Below are 19838 nucleotides of genomic sequence, written 5' to 3'. Positions count from 1 at the left end.
GTTTATATATAAACAGTATCTCTTTATCTGTTTTTTGTCGTCAATGATAATGATCATCAAAAATCTACACACTACACAGTTTATTAATTGTTTGACAACAACCAAGTCATCAATTCTTCTTATTACTCTTCTTCTTGGTCTGTTGCTTTGGTGACTCCTTCTTGACTGGCACCTTCCTCTTTGGCTTGACATCCTCAACAACAACAACTATATCATCTTGTTCATCGTCATCACTTGACAACACATCGATTTGGTCAGCTTGATCAACAGGTTGTTTGATCGTCTTCAACGATGAACGGTTACCAATCTTGTAGGAAGGATGACGATGACATTCAATAGCATGATCATTAATCAATCCATTTGACTGCATGAATGCATAGCATGTAGTAGTACCGATAAAGACGAATCCTTTCTTCTTGAGTGACACTGCCATGGCATCAGAGTGTTCACTGCGTGTAGGCCATCCACTGCATCCATTGGCACCGGAGCGATGACTGTCTATTGGTTTGTCATTGACAAAGGACCATATGAACTTTGAGAAGTCCTCGCCACTGTCCCGCATGACATTGAAGGCCTTGGCATTCTTGATGATGGCGTTGATCTTGCTTCGATTCCTGATGATGCCTTCATTCTTCATTAGACGATCAACATCAGACTCGGTGAAATTGGCAAGCACCACAGGGTTAAAGTTGTGGAATGAGCGTCTGTATTCCTCTCGCTTCTTGAGTATGGTGAACCAAGACAATCCACATTGTTGGCCCTCGAGACAGATCTTCTCAAACAATTTGATAGGGTCTCTCTCTGGATATCCCCATTCCGTGTCGTGGTATTTAAGATAGAGTGGATCTGGAGTTTTGCCAAGCCAAGGACATCGATCAGCAACGTTTATAGTCGTACTATCAATCTCTGGTTTTGGTTTGATATTTGTTGTTGTTGTGGTTGATGTAGTTGAAGTGAATGATATTGAGTCCATTGCGATGATCTTTGGTATAAGTCTTGTTTGGAATGATCTAAACAGTTGTGTTAACATAGTCGTTGGAATGATGACAGTGGAAAACAAAACAGTTTGTTTATCACACCTCTCAAACACAAAGACACAATTCTTGGAAGTTGGAGTCCAACTAATTATCACTTTCGATTGTGTTCTATCGAATTTGTTGGAAGACCATAGAATGTCAACTGTCTGTGACTGGAGAACATCCAATCATCGTCATCAATCTTTAATAGCTATCGTTCTGATTTCCTTTATCAATTTTCGTCAAGCATCATCATTCCCTAAAATATTGTAATAAGTATTATTGTCTTAGGGTCCAAACTAATAGTTATCCAGAGTCTAATTACTACAAGTCAACAACGACAGAGAAAGGAACTGTGTCATCAGTTACAATGTCATCAGACTTCACTCTTGATCACAAACAACCCATTGTGGTTTGAGTCAAAACTTGCTGTTTTTCTTTGAGTTGACTTCACTTCACTTTATGAACAGATACAGCATAGATTGAGCAACAACAGAATTACATTGATAGAGATAGATACAACAGAGTCAAAACAACAATCAACAACAGTTAACAATATCGCGATAACACAAAAGGGAAAGTACAGCGATGTCTTCTCCTTATAACACTAATGTAAATATGAATGTCAGATCAGGTATGTATTGATGATCATCTGTCATTCATCATCATCGTTGATGTCACAGTATTTATCAGCTGACGATATATATATTTATATGACGACTTGAATATATATCACCTAGGTATGGCACCTCCACCTGGTGTACTTGCTCCTCCTCCAGGCGGTCTACAACAAATGAATCGCTTTGCTCCACAACAAGCACCAACGGGTGCACCAGGACAGCCAGGACTGTCACAGAACGTCCGTTCCTCAGGGCCTGCTGGCAATATGATGCCAATGAATATGCCAAACATACCACCATCACTGTCAAACATGCCTAATATGCCACCTCAAATGAGTATGGCATCGATGATGAATGCAATGTCACAGATGGGAATGGGCAATCAACAACAGCAACAACCACAAGCCAATGTACAACCTCACAACATGATGCCACAGATGAGAGGCAACATCCCACCACAACAACAGCAGCAGCAACAACAACAGCAGCAGAATGTGATTCGTGGCGGCGCTGCTCCTCAGCAGCAACAGGCACGCGGACTCAACACACCACTACAGAACACACCAATGACAATGTCAGCCCAACTACAGAGTCTGAACCAAATGGCTAGCCGAGCGGGCATGCCACAACAGCTGATCCCTCCATCATACTCTTCACAGTCCTTTGGCGCGGCTGGTCAATCTCAACCACCAAAGGGAATGAACATTAAACCCGACGACCTGTACGACAACCTCAACGAGTTCCCCGCACTGGGCGGATCCAAGGTGCATCAAAAGCAACAGCATCAGCAACAGCAACAGCATCATCAACAGCAGCAACAACTACACCAATCAGAGGACCAGAAAGATCTCTATCAAAAGTCACAACAGGGCGTTCAACAACAACAACAGATACAACCACAACAGACTCTTACACAACAACAACAACAGCAACAACAAAGGAACCTAACGACATCTGGTCCAAAGGATGACAGTAACAAGCTACTGTTGAAAGATGTAAGTTGTATCTTAAACGTACGATCATATCAAATGTCTAATACATTCCATCTACTAGCCCAACCACAAGTATGGACTACTGGGACTGCTGAGTACCATCAAGACGCAGGATGTTGACGTCAGTACGCTCACTATTGGTATTGATCTGACATGTCTAGGACTCAACTTAAACTCTGCTTCGTAACTATCAAACTCCATACTTCTTCATCTCTCTATGTCCTATTATTAACATTCATCTTCATAACAATATAGTGATCTGAGTATACAATTTGGATCACCATGGTATGACGTACCTGTACCAAGGAAACCAGAGTATTACCTTCCGACATGTTACTCAACGCCGGGACTCGAGTCCCCATCGTTCAAGATGTCACTGTTCACGATAGAGACACTGTTCTACATCTTCTACTCGATGCCCAAGGACATCCTGCAGATATGCGCAGCGCTGGAGCTGTATCATCGCGACTGGAAGTACCACAGAGACGGCAAGGTCTGGCTGAAAAAGGACAACGATTCAGAGTCGACCGTCACCAACCAGTATGAGGCAGGCACCTTTGCCCTGTTCGATGCCAACCAATGGGAGATCGTCACCGTCAACAACTTTATTGTGTACCACGAAACGTTGGAGACCAAGGAGTATCTGTTGATGCTGCTCAGCGAGAATAACCAATAGGGACCAACAACATCCATCGTACCAACCACACCTATCCAGTCATCAACTCCTTTGGAACCTTGATGCCCACCAGCGGACCGACAATGGACAACCAACTCAACAGGTAGTGATGTTTGATGTGATGGTCGTCACCTGTGACGCTGACCGAGTCATCGTCAGAGTCTGGCGTAACATTAAACACCTGTTTCATGAGATTAGCCGTTTCACAAGGGTGCAATTGATAGAATGGTACACCTAACAGAGGATGTTCCTAAACAACAACAAACATTGGATTGATTAGAAACTGCTTACACACAGATTGTTGTCACTGTACAACAACATACCACCTGAGATATCCATGGCAATATTGATGATGTTGTACTCTTATCATAACTAGAAAGAGGTAACAGTGTCCATATATCATCCCATTTCATGAATGATGAGTCTAATGTTATGTTTGTTAGAGATGTATTGTGGTTGGCTGATGTTGTTGTTCATTACCTCTATTATAAAGATTCAGATACATGACTGGCACTTGGTATGTTGTACTGTACACGATGTGATATTCAAACTGACACATTGTATCAAGTGTAGTTGTCAGCTGCTGGGTCTTTTCTAGTATCTTTATAGTTTGTTTATCATCATACTCCTCAATAGGGTCATTTACAAGATCATTCGTCTGTTGCTCATCCAACTGGATAGCTGATTGATTACTACTACTACTACTTTGATTCGATATTAATCTATTAGACTTTAATACAAGACAACCTTGTTTGTTGTTGATACCTCCAACTTGGTCAACAGTCGTCCAATACCAAGAGCTGTTGCCATCATCATCTTTATCTACTGTAGTTGTATGTTGTTTGGCAGCCTTTGACTCTAGATCTTTAGCTTGTTGTTCAAACTGACTCCAAGTCAATGTATATCTACCAGATACTTCTCTAGACATTACTTATTTGAAGATGGATATAGTCGTCGGCTAGTTCAAGGTTATAAAACAAATGAAGGATTGGATGGACATTAATAACTATTTACTAAAGTCTTGTTTCCAAACAAACTCCTCTTGTAGACCATTGGCCGAGTTAAATGTGCAGCTGTTGCTGCATGTGTACACTGTCAGTATGCCAAAGTCGATGGAGGTGATCGCTTGAATCTGTGTGCTGTCAACGTCCAAAAAGTGTAGTAGCTGTGGCATCACCTGAAGCTCGACATGTCTCGTCGAGTTACAAAGAGGACAGACGGGTATCTGCTCTTCGGATGGTACGTTCTTATCCGAAATCCACAACACCTGGTAGTTACTCTCTCGACAGTATCTCATAACCTGGTCATTGTCTGAACGTATTGCGCTGTTGAATATGGCCAGCTGGCGATCCTTCAGGTTGGTGAATGTCTTCTCGGTGTACTCGTCGCTCTTTCCAGTCTGGTTGATGTAGTCATGGTAGTTGTCTAGAGTCTGGTGGTCGACTGGTATCTCTGCAGAGTTATCTGCGATGGCCAGTGCTTTACAATCGATCTCTGACACCTTGTCTGTCTGAGCCTTGTCGTCTTCATAGTCGTCCTCATCTTCATCGTCGCTGTCACTGTCCTCTGTGTTGGTCTTCTCGGCAATCTTTGCCTTTATCTGAATTGGTCGCAACACCTTCTCCTCCCTGACGATCATCATCTCCTTGTAGTGATGCTCTGACTTGCGCTTGGGAATTGACATGTCCTTCTTGTTACACTGCTCTCGATGTCCGAGATCCCAATCGGTGGTCTGATGATCGCGACAACAATAGTGCACCATCTTGCACTTGCCACAGTGATTGGGTGCCTTGAAGGCACAAAAGGTGCATTGAGTGACACGTGCCGATAACTTATTCTCGCTAACCTTGAAGTCACTGTCGTAACATGACTCCTCCTGATCGCTCTCATAGTATGGATTGATCTGTGGCAACTGTGATCTGAACACTCTGTACTGTCCACATGAACCCTTGTTGCAACAGAACAAGAACAGTGAACGATGATAGGAGTGTTTGTGTTCCTCCCATGGTGCATATATCTGCATCAAGAATGACATCTGTTGGTTGCATCTTGAGCATTCTAAATCTTTATGTGAGGGTATATTACCTAAGTCGAGCCATGCCTGTATCCACCTTGATGTTAGTAACAAGGTGATCGATTAATTAAAGTGATTGATGACATACAGGCTTACCGCCAATCTTATCAGGGAAGTAATCAGATTTCAGTTCATGCTCATCGAATGTTGTCTCGATGAATCCAAGTGATACCAAAGGAAACTTTGAACCCATTATATTATTATATGTTATTGTATTTGTTGGGGATATGTGTACTTGAATCTAAAGTGCTCAACGAATCGATCAGAATGTGACACCAAAAAAACGACCGACAAACTCTCAAAACAAATAAATTTAAATATCATATTGTTATTCCAATTTATATATATATATATATATTATTATAGTTTGCGCTTTAAGGGTTAAGAACTGAATCGTTAACATAGATCAATAATTAATTTATTACTTCTGGTATTCTATCCATTGATACTTCTTGTCATTGTTGGCTGGATATGGTAATATCTCTGGAGGTGGTAGTGGCAGCGATGCTTTGTTGGTTTGATCGGATAATTTTGATGTCGCTGTTGGAGAAGTTGTTGTTGTTGTGGTTGGGGATGTTGACTTTTTCGATTTAGAACTTGACTTGTTGGTGTTGTTCTTCTTCTCCTTGTCTTTGTTACTGCCATTCTTCTTTTTCTTGTCTTTGTTGTTGATGTTGAGGTCGTCGTTGTATCCACCACCATCCACCAATGACTTCTCCTTCTTTGACCTGTTTGGAACATATTCATGGAATTGAGGAGGTTTGACAATCTGCTCAACAGTTGGATTGGCATTGGCAGACTCATTGACAGAGAACTTGGCCAAAGCCTCAGCAAAGTTCTTTGGTCCCTTGGTCCTTGTGTTGTTGACTGTGTTTGCCCAGACATCCTTGAGTAGCTCCATCTGTGCAAGGTCGTACGTGGTGTTGAAGTGTATGCGTACCAACAACATTGACTCTTGTCTCGGTGTGAGTATAGTGCTGAGTGACGATATAGTGTCGATCATGATTATTCTCTGTTGAATGAAATTCTTCTTCATGGCTTGAAGAACTCGTGTAAAATCCATCACCTCTTTGATATCAAGTGGTGATGAGTTGACAATGTTGTAGTCGTCCAGTGATGACTGGTTGGTACTGTTGTTGAGTGGAAGTGGCTTGTTGGAGTATTGTAACATTGTTGGATTGCTAAAGTAGTTGTTGTACATGATCGATGGTTCAAATACATTGGGCGAGTCAACATCTGGATTGTTGGGCAACACAAGGATCTTGGTGAAGAAGAACTTCTTGATCTGTTGATCCAACTGATCTCTCTCCAAACGAAGTACTTGGTCCTGTCTATCATGCTCCCTCCTTAATGCTTCCAGCTTCTGACTCTGAAGGTCTGAAAGGTTGGCCTCTCTCTTAAAGATCGAGTACCAACCCTCGCTAGCCGGTCCAACAACATTCCACAGAGGTCGATCACTCTTTGGAACGTAGCCCATCGAAGCCAACTTGGACTGTGTATAGGGATGTACCATCTTGTCGACTTCTCTCTCAATAATCTGATGTCTCTTGGCAATTGCACCATGGAAGAGATGTAATAAGTAGGCCAGAGTTCTCTCGTCATTCTTCTTGATAGCTTCATTCATTTGGATAATGATTTGCTTGCCCTCCATGATCATTGATATCAATTCAGGTTCAGGTCTCATGAAATCAACTCCACCAGACTCCTATATTAATCATCATATTAGTAGATGTTACCTCTCTGATCTAGTACTTGAATTACAAACATACCTTTAGTACTTCATTCTCTCTCTTTAGTTGATTGTTCTCCATTGTTAGAGCAGCCATCTTTGTCTCGATCTCCTTGATGTACTCCTTCTTCCTTTGACGGTAGTTTCGACTGGCAATATTCTGATTCACTCTGCTGGTGGAGAACTTTGCCTCATCCATATCATCAAGACCAAACTCCTTCTCGAATGAATTGAATGATCCACTATCTCCCGATGATGATGATGATGTTGTAGATATGTTGTTGTTTTTGGCATTATTGGATTGCTTGTTGTTCTTGGCAAGTGATGCCTCTATTGATTCGGGATAGGAATGGATATGTGAATGGAATGAAGGTAATGATTCATTGGATTGTAATGGTTGTTGTTGAGCATATTGAGGAACAGTAGAGTTTGATTCAATATATGATGGTATGGATGGTAGTTGTATGTTATTATTACTAGAGTAATGTTGTTGTTGTTGTTGTTGTTGAAGATGAGGTTGTGATGGTTGTTGTTGATGTTGTTGTTGAAGATACTCTTGTTGCAACTTTATGAATTGATTATGTTGTTTCTGATAGTCTTGATAGTAGACACCTTGTTGATCTTTATCATATTGAGAAGTTGGGAATGATGCATATGTTCCAGACATGTTTAAAAAGTTGGCATGTTGCAGATTGTCAGATGGGCTAGTTCCATTGTTGTTGAAGTTTGAAACTGGTGAATTTAAACTATGTTGGATTGGCCATGGATTGTATTGTTGTTGAGTTTGTTGTTGTTGTTGTTGTTGTTGATTGAGATGTTGTTGTGGTTGTTGATTCTGAGACAAATAGAGTATATCTTGTTCAGGTGGTGTAATTAAGTTTGTAAAAAATGATTCAAACTCTTCCATTATTATTATTATTATAATTAGTAGATACTAAGTGATAAATACAGAGATAGAGAAAGATATACTAATCGAGTACAAATAGGAGGACGAGTTAATTCGTTGTGACTAAAGTTAATTAATAACCATACTCTGTTCCTCTATTCATACAAGCATGGGAAAAACAATTGTAAAAGGACAAACCACCAAAAATTCAAATAAAAAATTGACCAAAAAAACGAAACCTTCCCAAAATAGATATTAAGATCGAGTCATAACAATACCTTTAACAGATATAGTTGATGCATTTTTATCAATGCACTGCAGCACCACGATGACTCCAATGTTTCGTGTTCTGAGAGTGCTCAATGTCGGTACCATGCTGTGTACTACCTCCCTTGATCAATCAATGTCTGACATGTGGGGTGGTCCTCATTGAATTATGGTTGTTTATTCTTCTGCTGCTGTACGAAAAGGATGTGGACTATTAGTTGGAAGGGGGTGGAAACGTAGGGAAGCCACTACCACTGCCATTCATCATTGGAGGTGCCATTCCAGTTGGTGGTGCCATTCCAGTTGGTGGTGGTTGTTGGTTGTTGAACTGATCAACTCCACCTACGACTGCTGGCGCTACAGGGATGGATGGCTGGAAGCTGCCTGGGGTTGATGCCTCGAGTGGCATGGGCATCGCTGGTTTCATAGCACTCAATCCCTCGCTCGAGTTGACCAATGGTATGTTGCTGCCAGACGATCCTGTATAAACCTGTTGGTTGAATGTGTCCAGGTAGCGAGGTCTTCTCTTGCCTCCTGGAGTCGGTGACACGTATTTGTTGACACCAGCAGGTGATGAGGGTGGCTCATCACCAAGTGGAGATGCCATCATCATCATTGAAGAGGCACCAGGTGGTGTTGACATGGCTGGCGAGCCGGGTGGGGAAGATGTTCCCATCATGGGTGGTGGAGGAGTGGGCTCCGCTGGCTTGGGCAATGGCTTTCCTTTCTCCACCCATTGTCCCAGCTCCTCGTTGTAGACAAAGCTGTTCTCGTCGTTCAACAACATCTCCTTTGATTGACCATTGTTGCTGTTGCTCTTGCTTCTCCTGAATGGCCACCATGACTTGACACCACCCTGCTTGTCCTTGCCATCATCTGAGGGACTGCCTTGGATTGGCTCCTGATCCATGGAGGTTGGAGTGCTCTCAACCGCCGCAGCAATCGGTGCTTGGTTAGTGTTTGCCTTTGGCTTGGTCGAGAAGGAGCTGTAGAGGTCCTCATCGTCATCCTTCTGTTGTGAAGGTGTACTCCTGCTAACTGGAGCAATAGTATCTCTAACAGGGCTTGCTATTGGAGGTTGCTGCTGCTGTAGAGTCTGTGGCTGCTGCTGTTGCTGTTGCTGTTGATGAGCGGTTGAGGCAGGAAGAGGAGAGGTGTTGTACTTCTTGTTGGATGGAGATGCTCCGCCACTAAAGCCAAAGCCCTTAAAGATTGATGGGATCCATGAGCCTCCCGATCCAGTCCTAAAGATGGATTGTAGGTTAGAATGATGAGCCATATCTTGTTATGAACCGACGCCTCTGTGACTTACTTGGCAGACGATGAGAATGTTGTTATTCGCTCAGCAAACGTATCAAGTTGATACACGAAACATGGATGATTGATCTTTTGATTCTTCATTGTATTCTTGATGCTTGTGATATATCTATATTGTATGATTGGTGGAGAGTAAGTGTCTATGTCGGTCAGCTTTGGGGATAGATGTTGTTAACAACATACTTTGAGGATTGGTCGATTAGACCAAGATCACACAACAGTGTGGCGTAGACAAACTTGTAAGCCAGGATGTTGGCCAGAGAGTACTGAGAGTTGCCCAGTGTCTTGCAAAACTCGTAGATCTCTGATCGTTGAAGCGACTCACTTGTGATATAGCTCTTGGAGACCTTGTGATCTCCGCCTAGAAGTACAATTCGCGAGTTGGGATTGTCGTACGATCCAAACTGATAGTCCGAGAGCAGGTAACAGACGTGTGCCGCCTCTGTGCGTCTCTTGATTGCCCAGATGCAGTCTCCAATCTCTCCAATTGCCTTTAGTCCCGACGACTTGCCGTTGAACAACAGAGTGGCAATGTTCTCTTTCCAGTTGTCCAGGAAGGCCGGTGATGCATTGGGTGCAGTCAACTCTCGTAGCAGCTCGCGTGTGCTGTTGGAGAACAGGCTGTAGACGGTACGCAGGGGAGAACCAGCTGGGAAGTTGGCGCTTGCAAATGCCATCAGTGTGTGATTGTACGCCTCTGGTCCAAGGTAGTGGGAGAGTATCATTGCGTGTGTCCAGAGCTGGTTGTCCATGCAAAACTTGTGGGCACCTTGCAGATTGCCGTGGATGAGCATGGTCTGCATCTCGTTCAACAGGAAGTGCATGTTCTGGTCCGAGTGAATCACTTGGGCGGGGAAGGTCACCTGGCTGGCGTGCTGCTGCTGGTTGTCCAACAACAATCGCTGAACATTCTTATCAAAGTTCTTTTCATTGTCAGAGACCTGACCGTCATTGTTGACCATCACACGTAGTATCTCCCACAACAGGACAGAGGCCTCTCTATCCTTTGAGCAGAGGTCGTCCAGTCTACCAGCACCAATATCGACAATTCTCTCACCAATCCACTTGTTGACGTTGTCCTTTGATGCGTTGGAGAGCGGACCAGGGAATGTTGATACATTGTTGTATAGTGCTGATTGTTTCACCAGATTCTTGATGCCAATGGTTTGGATTGTGGAGTTGCGTGGAGCACCAGGTATTGGTCTGAGCATCGCTAGCTTGCCTCCAAATCCAAACGAAATAACAGGATGTGGTCTTGAGAATAGTAGTGTATCTGCTCGCTGTGCTACACCACTGCCACCCCAAGAAGTAGAGCGAGCATGGAAATGTTGCTGTTGCTGTTGCTGTTGTTGCTGTTGTTGTTGCTGCTGCATTGGCTGGCCCTGGTTTGAATACATTTGTTGCATCTGATCCATAGAGTGCATCATGCCAGGCTGAGGCTGGGGTGGGAAAAATGCGCCATAGCTCGAAGGTGTCGATGATGATTGATGTGTAAAGTCGGGCATTGATACATTGCGAGGAATATGATTTTGTTGCATCTGTTGGTACAGAGGTGGTTGTTGTTGTTGGGGCTGGACTGGGTTTGTGGCAACAAACGATGGATTTGGTATGGGCATTGAAGGCGTCATTTGTTGTGGATTAACAACTGAGGAGCTTGGTGAAGTTGTTGCTGTGAACGACGATGGTGGACGAGTGTCAAAAGTGGCAACGGATGGCGTCTTTTGGTTTGACTGTTGTTGTAACATAGAGTTGAAGTCGTTGGGCTTATTGTTGTTGTGGGTAGGTGTGACTGGTGGGTGAAGGGGAACTGATCCAGCGGACTGACTCATACTGTGAATGCCACCAGGGGTGGATGCGCTGACGCTACCACTGCCACTTGTGTAGGGGAAGGAAGAGGACGTCACAGAGGATGATTGATTGGTGTAGGTCGATGCAGGTGACGTCTGCTGATATGGTGTCACTGGTGGTGACGTTGTGTACGGTGAGGGTGATGGAGACGCAGGAAGGGGGTGGGCGGCAACCACAGGTGGATGCGGATGGACAACTGGTGTTTGTTCAAAAGAACGGGCCTGTACTCCAACGATTGGCTGAGCAGATATTGGTATTGGTACTGGGCCTGTTGAGAGCGGAACAGAAACAGGAGTGTTGGGGAAGTATCCCTGATTCACTGGCGTTGGCTGACTCATTTGGTACGGTTGAGTCACAACAGCTGGGGTTGGTTGAACATTGTAGGAGTTGTACTGCTGTTGTTGCTGCTGAGGTTGATAGGCAGAATATTGATTATGTTGTTGAGGCGGTTGTTGCTGCAGCGGTTGTTGTTGGTATGGTTGAGCAAATGGTTGTTGCTGGAACTGCTGTTGCTGTGGTGGATATTGCTGGAACTGCTGTTGTTGTTGTTGTTGGAACTGCTGTTGTTGTGGCACCGAGAAATGCTGCTGGAACTGTTGCTGGGGTGGTTGTTGCTGGAACATTGGTTGCTGCTGCTGGTAGGGCTGTTGTTGGTAGGGCTGCTGTTGGAACTGTTGTTGATATTGTTGTTGCTGAGCATTAAATAGTTGTTGCTGTTGTGTCTGTGGCTGTTGAGCCTGACGCTCCTCTTGCCTACTCAGAGAGTCAAAGAACATAGTGCTAGCATCATCGGACGACGCTGTCGAGAAGAAGTCACTGCCCTCGTCACTGGCTCCAAAGAAAGAGGACAGCTCTTTCTCCTGAACTGTTTGCTGCTTGGCGTGTGGCTGCTCAGCATGAGCTGCCTGTGGTGCAGTCGCAGAGCTATTGTTGCTAGTTGAAGACGAGGCTGGCTGGTTCACCTCTGCTGCTGTTTGATTTGTGGTAATGTCCGAGACGCTCAACTTGTTGCCAAAGAATGAAGCAAACTCATCAACCTGTGTATTTGAATCGCTTCCAAAGAAAGATGCACAATCCTTTTCATCTGTGGACTGCTCTGGTTGTTGAGGTTGTTCATTCTCTATTCTTTGCTCCTGCTGCTGTTGCTCCTCAACAATTGGAGGAGAGGATGGTGGGGGAGTTTGTTGCTGGATCTCCTGTTGCTGTGCTGTAACATTGCTTTGGATGCTAGAGTGATCTGAACTCTCATCAGTGTTGGGCAAAGTGGGCTCAGTATTTGCCTCTTCTTTTACTGGTTCCTTAACTTCATCAACGTCAGTGGGTGTTGTTGAAGTATCTCCATTTGTATCAGTCATTTGATTTTGTTGTTGCTGCTCCTCAGGCTGCTGCTGCTGCTGCTGCTGCTGCTGCTGCTGCTGCTGCTCCTCAGGCTGGTCATGTTGTTGTTGTTGTTGTTGCTGTTGCTGCTGCTGCTCATGTTGATGTTGCTGGTCTTGCAGATTTTGCTGGTGATCGTGCTGTTGTTGTTGTTGCTCACTTGAGAATGAATCAAAGAAGCTATCTTCAGCACCGACATCGAATTTCAACTCGAGTCCATTCTCCATGTTGATGACTCGCCACTAACCTAACAGGTGACAGCTAAACAAAAAAAAAGGTTGGACAGTAATCAGTAAATATGTCATCACTGACTGAACCATATCTAGACATACAATTTCTCAACAATATTGTGATTGAATGAATGAATGCTATTACTCCAAACAGATGTATGTGCGTGTGTGTGTGTATATGTGTGTATGTATGTATCTGATGACTTTGTAGTTGTCTTTTTGAGTCAACAGAATTAATAATGATACTTGGTTGTTTGTAGAGTTCTGTTGAACAAAAGGGGTTGACACGTAGTGGTGTTTGAAAACAACATTAAATCTATGAAGTTCAGATGAAGTGGTTTTGTTTCGGTTGTCCTAAAAAGGAAAGGTGGGCTCAGTTTCGAATGGGAAATTTACAACTTAAGTGTAATAAATAGCAAATATCATTTTTATTTCAAGTGATGGGATTGGGAACAATCAAAAAAACAACAACTGAAAAGACGAAGCACAATCACAAAACTGGTCATTAATTTTATAACTATCTTTGTATTACAAATATCATCGTCATCATTATTATGTACGGCTCCAAGCTTTCAAGTGACAAGGAACAGCAGGTGGATGTGATCACCAACAAGCTGCCAACAAACAACAATAATGAGAACAATACACCATCTTCATCAAACATGAAGGTGTTTACTGGTTTCTTGTCGGGTGGACTGGCCTCTGTCACTGCTACAACATGTACGTGTGTTTGTTGTTATTGCCAACAAGTTGAAGGACAAACCTTTCGATCGATCTAACTCTCTACGATTATGATGATGCACCACACACAGTTACCAATCCAATCGAATTAGTAAAGACAAGGCTACAACTGCAGGGTGAATTGAAAATGTCGGCTCGAGTCTACACTGGCATCGGTGATGCCTTTGTCAAGATATGGAAGGCTGAGGGACTGCTTGGTTTGCAAAGAGGGTATGATGATGTTGTGTGTGGAATCAATCAATCACTCAATCAATCATTAACATTGATTTCACTTTAGATTGTTCCCTGCATATTTGGCACAAGGTACACTCAATGGATGCAGACTTGGATCATACGATTCGATCAAATGGATCGTCGGAGCAGACCCTGACAAGAGCAACTACTTTATCAAGAATCTGATTTCAGGTGCCATGGCTGGTGCATTCGGTGCATCCATGGGTTCACCATTCGATTTGGTCAAAGTCAGAATGCAGGCAGCAAGAATGTTTCCAAATGATCCACAGTTCAAGGAGTACACATCCACCGCAAGAGCATTTAGACATATTATAGCCACAGAGGGTCTGAGAGGACTGACAAGAGTGAGTGGTGGAAAGTCGTCTTGGTTTGAACATCAACAATTACTAATCATCATCATCAATCACACATAAAGGGCATGGCAACATCGGCTCAAAGAACAGCAGTTGGATCATCAATACAGTTGTCGACTTACTTTGAGACGAAACGATTCGTCATGCGAAACACAGGTCTGGATGACAATCTGACAGCACACCTGTTGTCGAGTATGGTGGCAGGCCTGTTTGTGACGATTGGCATGAACCCATTCGATGTTGCACGTACACGTCTCTATTACCAAGGTCAAGGCAACACACATGGCGAGAAGTATAAGAGTTTGGCCGATTGTATTATTAAGACGGTGAAGGTGGAAGGATTCCTCGCCCTGTACAAAGGATTCCTTGCACACTATCTACGACTTGGACCACACACTGTACTTGTATGTATTTGTTTGTTTGTTTGAACAAGCAGTGATTCTACCACTCAAGATAATATTATCTAACTAACAAACTATTATCGATCATAATTTGTTAGACATTAGTATTCTGGGAGCAATTTAAAGTTCTGTTTAACAAGATGGACCTTTAGTAATAATAACGATACCCCCAACTAGTGTTGTTGGACCAACAACTCCTTTTTTGGTGATACCTCAAAACTAAATTTCCGTTGTTTGTTCAACACTAGTGTCCAACAATTTATTCATTCAATTATCCAAACTAACAAACAACAAATACATACATTACATAAACATGAGCACTAAGGTGGGTTATTATGCAATATAGACTAGACTGATGTCATTCAATTGTTAACATATGTCAAACATCATTATCACTAAAATAATCATAGGCCCAATTCGAACAAGCTGCTGAGGATGTCAAGAAGTTGACCAAGAGCCCATCCAACGAGGAGAAGTTGAAGCTGTACGGTCTCTACAAGCAGGCCACCGCTGGAAACAACACTGCTTGTATGTATTTCAATGCTTTGATAGCCCTCTATCGCGCCACAATACATGTTGTAACTTATCAAACACATTCACTCACTCAATCAATAACTCTTATCTTTAGCACGTCCATGGGCTGTTCAACTCGAGGCCTGTGCCAAGCATGACGCCTGGACCGCTGAGAAGGACAAGGCTTGCGAGACCTGCTACCAAGAGTACGTCGACTTGGTCAAGGTGTTGCAGTCCAAGTATGCTTAAACTACAACCAAATAGTTGCTTCGTACACAGTATACTTTTGTGATAATAAATGATCTTGTTAACCATCAGAAATTAGAACTCTTTGTCGAGTGCTCTGCTGCTATCTGTCTTGAGGTTGCGCACCTCAACCATCAAGTGATACTAGTGTTCAGTTCTTGTTCATTTTCATTCATTCATATATACATTCCCTCCTTTGCTCATACAAATATTTGAGAACATGGTCAGACTATCAGTGACACTAAGTGCAGAGGTTGAAGAGGTCAAGAACATTTATCCCAGTTCAGACAAGATATGGTTCTTTAAGCTGAAATGCTCAAACTGTCTAACAGTCTCTGAGAACTTTGTCGGCATCGACCCAGAGGTGAGTGTACATGGAGTGGGAGTAAGGTACACCTTCATACAACATGTCTAATGCATTACTATTCAAACTTTCAGGAGAAGATAGAGCAAAGGAATAGCACAGTGAACCTTTTGAGTAGGGACTAAAATGACTCAGTTACTCTCACTCACTCACTAACCTTGCCCTCTCTCTAATCACACTCACCTATCTCAAATCAACTATAGTGAAGTGCAAGAGTTGCACTCGTGAGAATACAGTATCTATTGAACAAATGCCACCTATTAAGGATCGTGATCAATCAGGCGAGAATAACATACAACTCGAAATGGCTAGATTCGATTGTCGTGGCATTGAACTCGAGGAGTTTGATCCAAGGGATCAATGGACTGTTGTAACAACTTCTGGAAAGGAGTTCCATGATGCAGATCTTAGGTAAGATAAATCATTCCTTTTGTTGTGTGACCAATCTAGATTGGATTGTGATTAACCATATTGTAACCTTTTAACACTAGCAATGATTGGTCAGAGTATGATGATTCCGCATCTGCATCAATTTGTAAGTATATATGAGTGGTTCCTATGTCCCAGATATAATGACTGACAATCTCCATATTGACATATCCATTGATTCATTCAGGTGTGTTGAGTATCTCTTCGAGCATCAACAAGATCAAATAATAATAAATGATTCTCATGGTATTTGCAAAGTAATAATGACGAAGTTTTTTTTTCTTCGTCACTCTTTCACCTCTTTGGGACCTCAAACACTAACAGAATATCAGTAAAAGAGGATAGAACATCATCAACAACATCAAATACATACAACTTCATCATCATGATATCGAGAATCTACTGTATGTAATGGAGCTCATCAAGATATCCAAGTGATTGATCAAGTGACACACACTTACATTACGATCATTCAAACGAATACATTAATCAAGGTCGTTTGAACCATTCAAAGTCCTCGCTCTTGTTGGGATCGCCACTCATTGCTCAAAGGTTCTCAGCCCAACAGCAACAGTTCTCATCGGCAACAGGTGACCAACAACAACAACAGCAGGAGAAAAAGCAGGAGCAACAGGAGGAGAAGAAGCAGGAGCAAACACAACAGGATCAGAAGCAAGATCAGAAACAAGACCAGAAACAAGGAACCAATGAAAGATTCAACAGAGCAAAGAACATCATCACATCAATATCAGCTGTGTTTATGGGTTCGACCATTATCTTTTCTACCACTGGATACGCTCGTATGTTCATGGTACATACTCATCCAGTTGATCACCAAGCATACTCACTCCACACACGCACACTCTGTCATACACATATAGTATATCAATACAAGAAGGGCATCAGCCAAGAAGAGAAGAACAAGCTGACAGACAATGAGAAATGGATCTATGACAGCTATGCTCAACCATTCAGAGAATACTTTGATTCAACTTTCCAGAGTCTCAGGAAATATAATGCATTCGAGGCAGTACGTATTACCAACAACAAACATGTTATCATCCATTCAACTAACACCATTGGCGTATACACACATCAACAGCTGTTTGGTCCAGCGGAAATCCATCCAGTACTCCCAGAACCACTACCAAAAGGTACTGGCAAGGACTATACATTGATCATTGATCTCAATGCCATAACTGAGATTACACGTGACGTAGGTCTTTAATTACATCGATCATAGCTACGCCAATAATGTACTTACTTACACGATCCTCATGCCAACAACAAAAGAAACAAACACACATGTTCAAGAGAGCCGGTTTGGACTACTTCCTCGCCAACCTGTCAACACAATACGAAATCTTCTTGTATTCTCCTGATTTCCCATCAGTTGTAAGTATACTTCCCAACCTGTTGTTTGTGAGAAGTGTGTGATGATGGCCATCATTCAAAGTCTGGATCTAATTAACAACAACAACAACAACAACAACAACAACAGAAATCAGAACAACTCTTTGTTAAGCTGGATCCAGCCAACGCATACTTCTCTGGTCAATTGTACTTTGATTCTGGACTCAAGGAGAAGGGCAAGTTCACTTCAGTATGTATCGTATTTGTTGTTGTTGTTCTTTGCTACCAATCCACTGACATGTTCATATCCAATAGACCTTTGCCAAGCTCAATAGAGATCCATCCAAAGTGATATTCATCGAGAGTGCTGCAGACTATGAGCACTCCAACGTCATCAACATTGGTCGCTTCCGTCCGACTCAAAAGGATACATCTTTGATCAAGTTGGTCCCTGTTCTCACTGACATTGGTCAACGAAAGTCAGAAGACGTGCGCAAGGATATTGTTGTACTACAGGACAAATCCAAGGATATGAACACCAGACTAGATGAGTACATGGCTGCTCATCCAGCACCTGTCACTCCCGCCACCTCTGGCAGGAAAGCTACCCAACAGAAAAAGTGATAACAACAGAAACAGATTGGACGACAACAACAACAACAGAATCAAGTGTTGACCATAAACCCATCAATTGAATGACAAATATGTTGCGGGAACGAGTTCAATAGGTTTTCCTGCGATCGACCAGTGCAAACGAGGAGGTCTCGAGATTGATTTATTGAGAATCAATTTCTTTCTCTTGAGATTCAATCAATTTGGATTTCACAAGGTTATATCTCATTTTCCAGGAAACATTTCCAGGAATTCACCGTCTGCCAATTCTGCTGCTTCTGCTCTTGTCCTGCCTGGTGATTGAGCACATTGTGATCGTCATTGGTGTGTCAGCTGATCAGGCCAATCGACACTCTGTGTAGCTTTGGAAACACTCTTTAAAAAAATTGACATGGACGGGAGCCAGAACAAAGAACAACAATTACAACTACAACAAAGAATGGCAGGTGGTGGTGATTTGGTTGACAGACATACGGGTGGACAAGCCTCGCCATTTGGTGATCTTCATTTCCAAAGACAATCAATGATGTGGGACAATGTAAGAAATTATACTTCCAAGTTTATTATTTTTTTGATCCAATTCTAATACTGCAGCCCAATTTCCTAGGTTTTGAACAAGCTATTACAGATACAAATCAAAGTTCAAAAGAACATATTGTCTTCACCGAATCCATCGAGTGTCCAAGAGTTTCTTCATGATATTGGAGAGATAATTAAATATGTAGAGTCAACCTCATCACCGTCCTTTATGGAACCTCCGGTACGTCAGTGACTCAATCAACTTCAATTTGTGTTGATTTAATCAATCAATTAATTAATTATTTAATCTTTCCCAAATTTAGGTTCACCAAAGTTTAAATACACCACCCAGGATTCAAAGGTACATTCTATTTTATCTATTAATAATTATCACTAGTGATAATGACCACGTCGCCGTCTCCCATTACTAACTTTTCATCAATGTCCAATTGCAATAGCCCTCCCCTGTATGTTCCCATGCCATATTCACCAAAGTCACCTCCTCTGCTCACCTCCACGACATCAACATTCATCAGTCCTACATCACCTGAATCACCAACTACATCCATATCATTTCTCTTTTCTCAGAGTAATGTTGTATCACCAAGTTCCACCACCAATCAATCTCCAATTCTAAGCGAATCATCATCTTCATCCTCACCACCCGTGTCACCAACCTCTACCTATGTACAACCACTTCCATCGTCGGCCAAGAAGAAAGGTCGACCAGCAGGAGTCAAACCTGAGGAGTGCCAAAGATGTCATAAACGTTATACACCAGAGTGGAGGAAAGGTGAGAACGGTATAGACCTCTGCAATGCTTGTGGCCTAAAGTATATCAAGAAGAATAAGCAAGCAATGTTGGCCAAGGAGAGGCACAGTCTGAGAAAGATACTCAACTGCAGTGGCGAGGAAATTGTGCCACCTCCACCACAACAATCAACAGAGAATGAGGAGTTGGAGGATGAGCCAAAAGTTAAGCAGGACAAGTCCAACAAAAGGAAGAAGAAATAAAAGACTTGGTCATTTACGTGTCCAAAG

General features: G+C 42.7%; 11 protein-coding genes across 11 annotated transcripts; 6 read left to right on the top strand and 5 right to left on the bottom strand.

The window, feature by feature from the left end:
* Positions 1–112: 112 nt before the first annotated feature.
* On the bottom strand, positions 113–1030 carry SAMD00019534_027810 (hypothetical protein; the record flags this gene model as incomplete). Its single annotated transcript, XM_012900914.1, has 1 exon — positions 113–1030. A coding segment is annotated over one exon (918 nt), but the record flags the coding sequence as incomplete, so codon positions are not given.
* A 604-nt stretch (positions 1031–1634) lies between these two features.
* Positions 1635–3304, top strand: SAMD00019534_027800 (hypothetical protein; the record flags this gene model as incomplete). Its single annotated transcript, XM_012900913.1, has 4 exons — positions 1635–1650; positions 1757–2631; positions 2690–2811; positions 2884–3304. 4 exons carry the CDS (start codon positions 1635–1637, stop codon positions 3302–3304), a joined length of 1434 nt encoding a protein of 477 aa, XP_012756367.1.
* A 31-nt stretch (positions 3305–3335) lies between these two features.
* On the bottom strand, positions 3336–3494 carry SAMD00019534_027790 (hypothetical protein; the record flags this gene model as incomplete). The annotated part of the gene is made up of 1 exon (XM_012900912.1): positions 3336–3494. The coding sequence occupies one exon, from the start codon at positions 3492–3494 to the stop codon at positions 3336–3338; it is 159 nt and encodes a 52-aa protein (XP_012756366.1).
* Positions 3495–3703: 209 nt separating this feature from the next.
* On the bottom strand, positions 3704–5339 carry SAMD00019534_027780 (hypothetical protein; the record flags this gene model as incomplete). Its single annotated transcript, XM_012900911.1, has 3 exons — positions 3704–3728; positions 3808–4234; positions 4319–5339. The coding sequence occupies 3 exons, from the start codon at positions 5337–5339 to the stop codon at positions 3704–3706; spliced, it is 1473 nt and encodes a 490-aa protein (XP_012756365.1).
* Positions 5340–5805: 466 nt separating this feature from the next.
* On the bottom strand, positions 5806–8014 carry SAMD00019534_027770 (hypothetical protein; the record flags this gene model as incomplete). Its single annotated transcript, XM_012900910.1, has 5 exons — positions 5806–6510; positions 6598–7083; positions 7148–7437; positions 7492–7696; positions 7790–8014. Coding segments are annotated over 5 exons (1911 nt in total), but the record flags the coding sequence as incomplete, so codon positions are not given.
* Positions 8015–8474: 460 nt separating this feature from the next.
* SAMD00019534_027760 (hypothetical protein) lies at positions 8475–13029 on the bottom strand (the record flags this gene model as incomplete). The annotated part of the gene is made up of 3 exons (XM_012900909.1): positions 8475–9504; positions 9573–9686; positions 9761–13029. 3 exons carry the CDS (start codon positions 13027–13029, stop codon positions 8475–8477), a joined length of 4413 nt encoding a protein of 1470 aa, XP_012756363.1.
* Positions 13030–13559: 530 nt separating this feature from the next.
* SAMD00019534_027750 (hypothetical protein) lies at positions 13560–14907 on the top strand (the record flags this gene model as incomplete). The annotated part of the gene is made up of 5 exons (XM_012900908.1): positions 13560–13752; positions 13845–13983; positions 14051–14351; positions 14423–14764; positions 14860–14907. Coding segments are annotated over 5 exons (1023 nt in total), but the record flags the coding sequence as incomplete, so codon positions are not given.
* Positions 14908–15074: 167 nt separating this feature from the next.
* SAMD00019534_027740 (hypothetical protein) lies at positions 15075–15523 on the top strand (the record flags this gene model as incomplete). The annotated part of the gene is made up of 3 exons (XM_012900907.1): positions 15075–15086; positions 15172–15289; positions 15390–15523. The coding sequence occupies 3 exons, from the start codon at positions 15075–15077 to the stop codon at positions 15521–15523; spliced, it is 264 nt and encodes an 87-aa protein (XP_012756361.1).
* A 217-nt stretch (positions 15524–15740) lies between these two features.
* On the top strand, positions 15741–16541 carry SAMD00019534_027730 (hypothetical protein; the record flags this gene model as incomplete). Its single annotated transcript, XM_012900906.1, has 5 exons — positions 15741–15884; positions 15959–15998; positions 16088–16295; positions 16376–16419; positions 16501–16541. The coding sequence occupies 5 exons, from the start codon at positions 15741–15743 to the stop codon at positions 16539–16541; spliced, it is 477 nt and encodes a 158-aa protein (XP_012756360.1).
* A 157-nt stretch (positions 16542–16698) lies between these two features.
* On the top strand, positions 16699–18290 carry SAMD00019534_027720 (hypothetical protein; the record flags this gene model as incomplete). Its single annotated transcript, XM_012900905.1, has 7 exons — positions 16699–16717; positions 16808–17113; positions 17195–17343; positions 17416–17529; positions 17607–17708; positions 17815–17916; positions 17982–18290. 7 exons carry the CDS (start codon positions 16699–16701, stop codon positions 18288–18290), a joined length of 1101 nt encoding a protein of 366 aa, XP_012756359.1.
* Positions 18291–19217: 927 nt separating this feature from the next.
* SAMD00019534_027710 (hypothetical protein) lies at positions 19218–19805 on the top strand (the record flags this gene model as incomplete). Its single annotated transcript, XM_012900904.1, has 1 exon — positions 19218–19805. A coding segment is annotated over one exon (588 nt), but the record flags the coding sequence as incomplete, so codon positions are not given.
* Between the last annotated feature and the right edge of the window lie 33 nt (positions 19806–19838).

The sequence above is a fragment of the Acytostelium subglobosum genome (assembly GCF_000787575.1).
Source record: "Acytostelium subglobosum LB1 DNA, scaffold: scaffold5, whole genome shotgun sequence".
Classification (NCBI taxonomy): Eukaryota; Evosea; class Eumycetozoa; order Acytosteliales; family Acytosteliaceae; genus Acytostelium; species Acytostelium subglobosum.
Note: the sequence above shows the minus strand (reverse complement) of the source record. Positions and strands in the feature narration are given on the sequence as shown.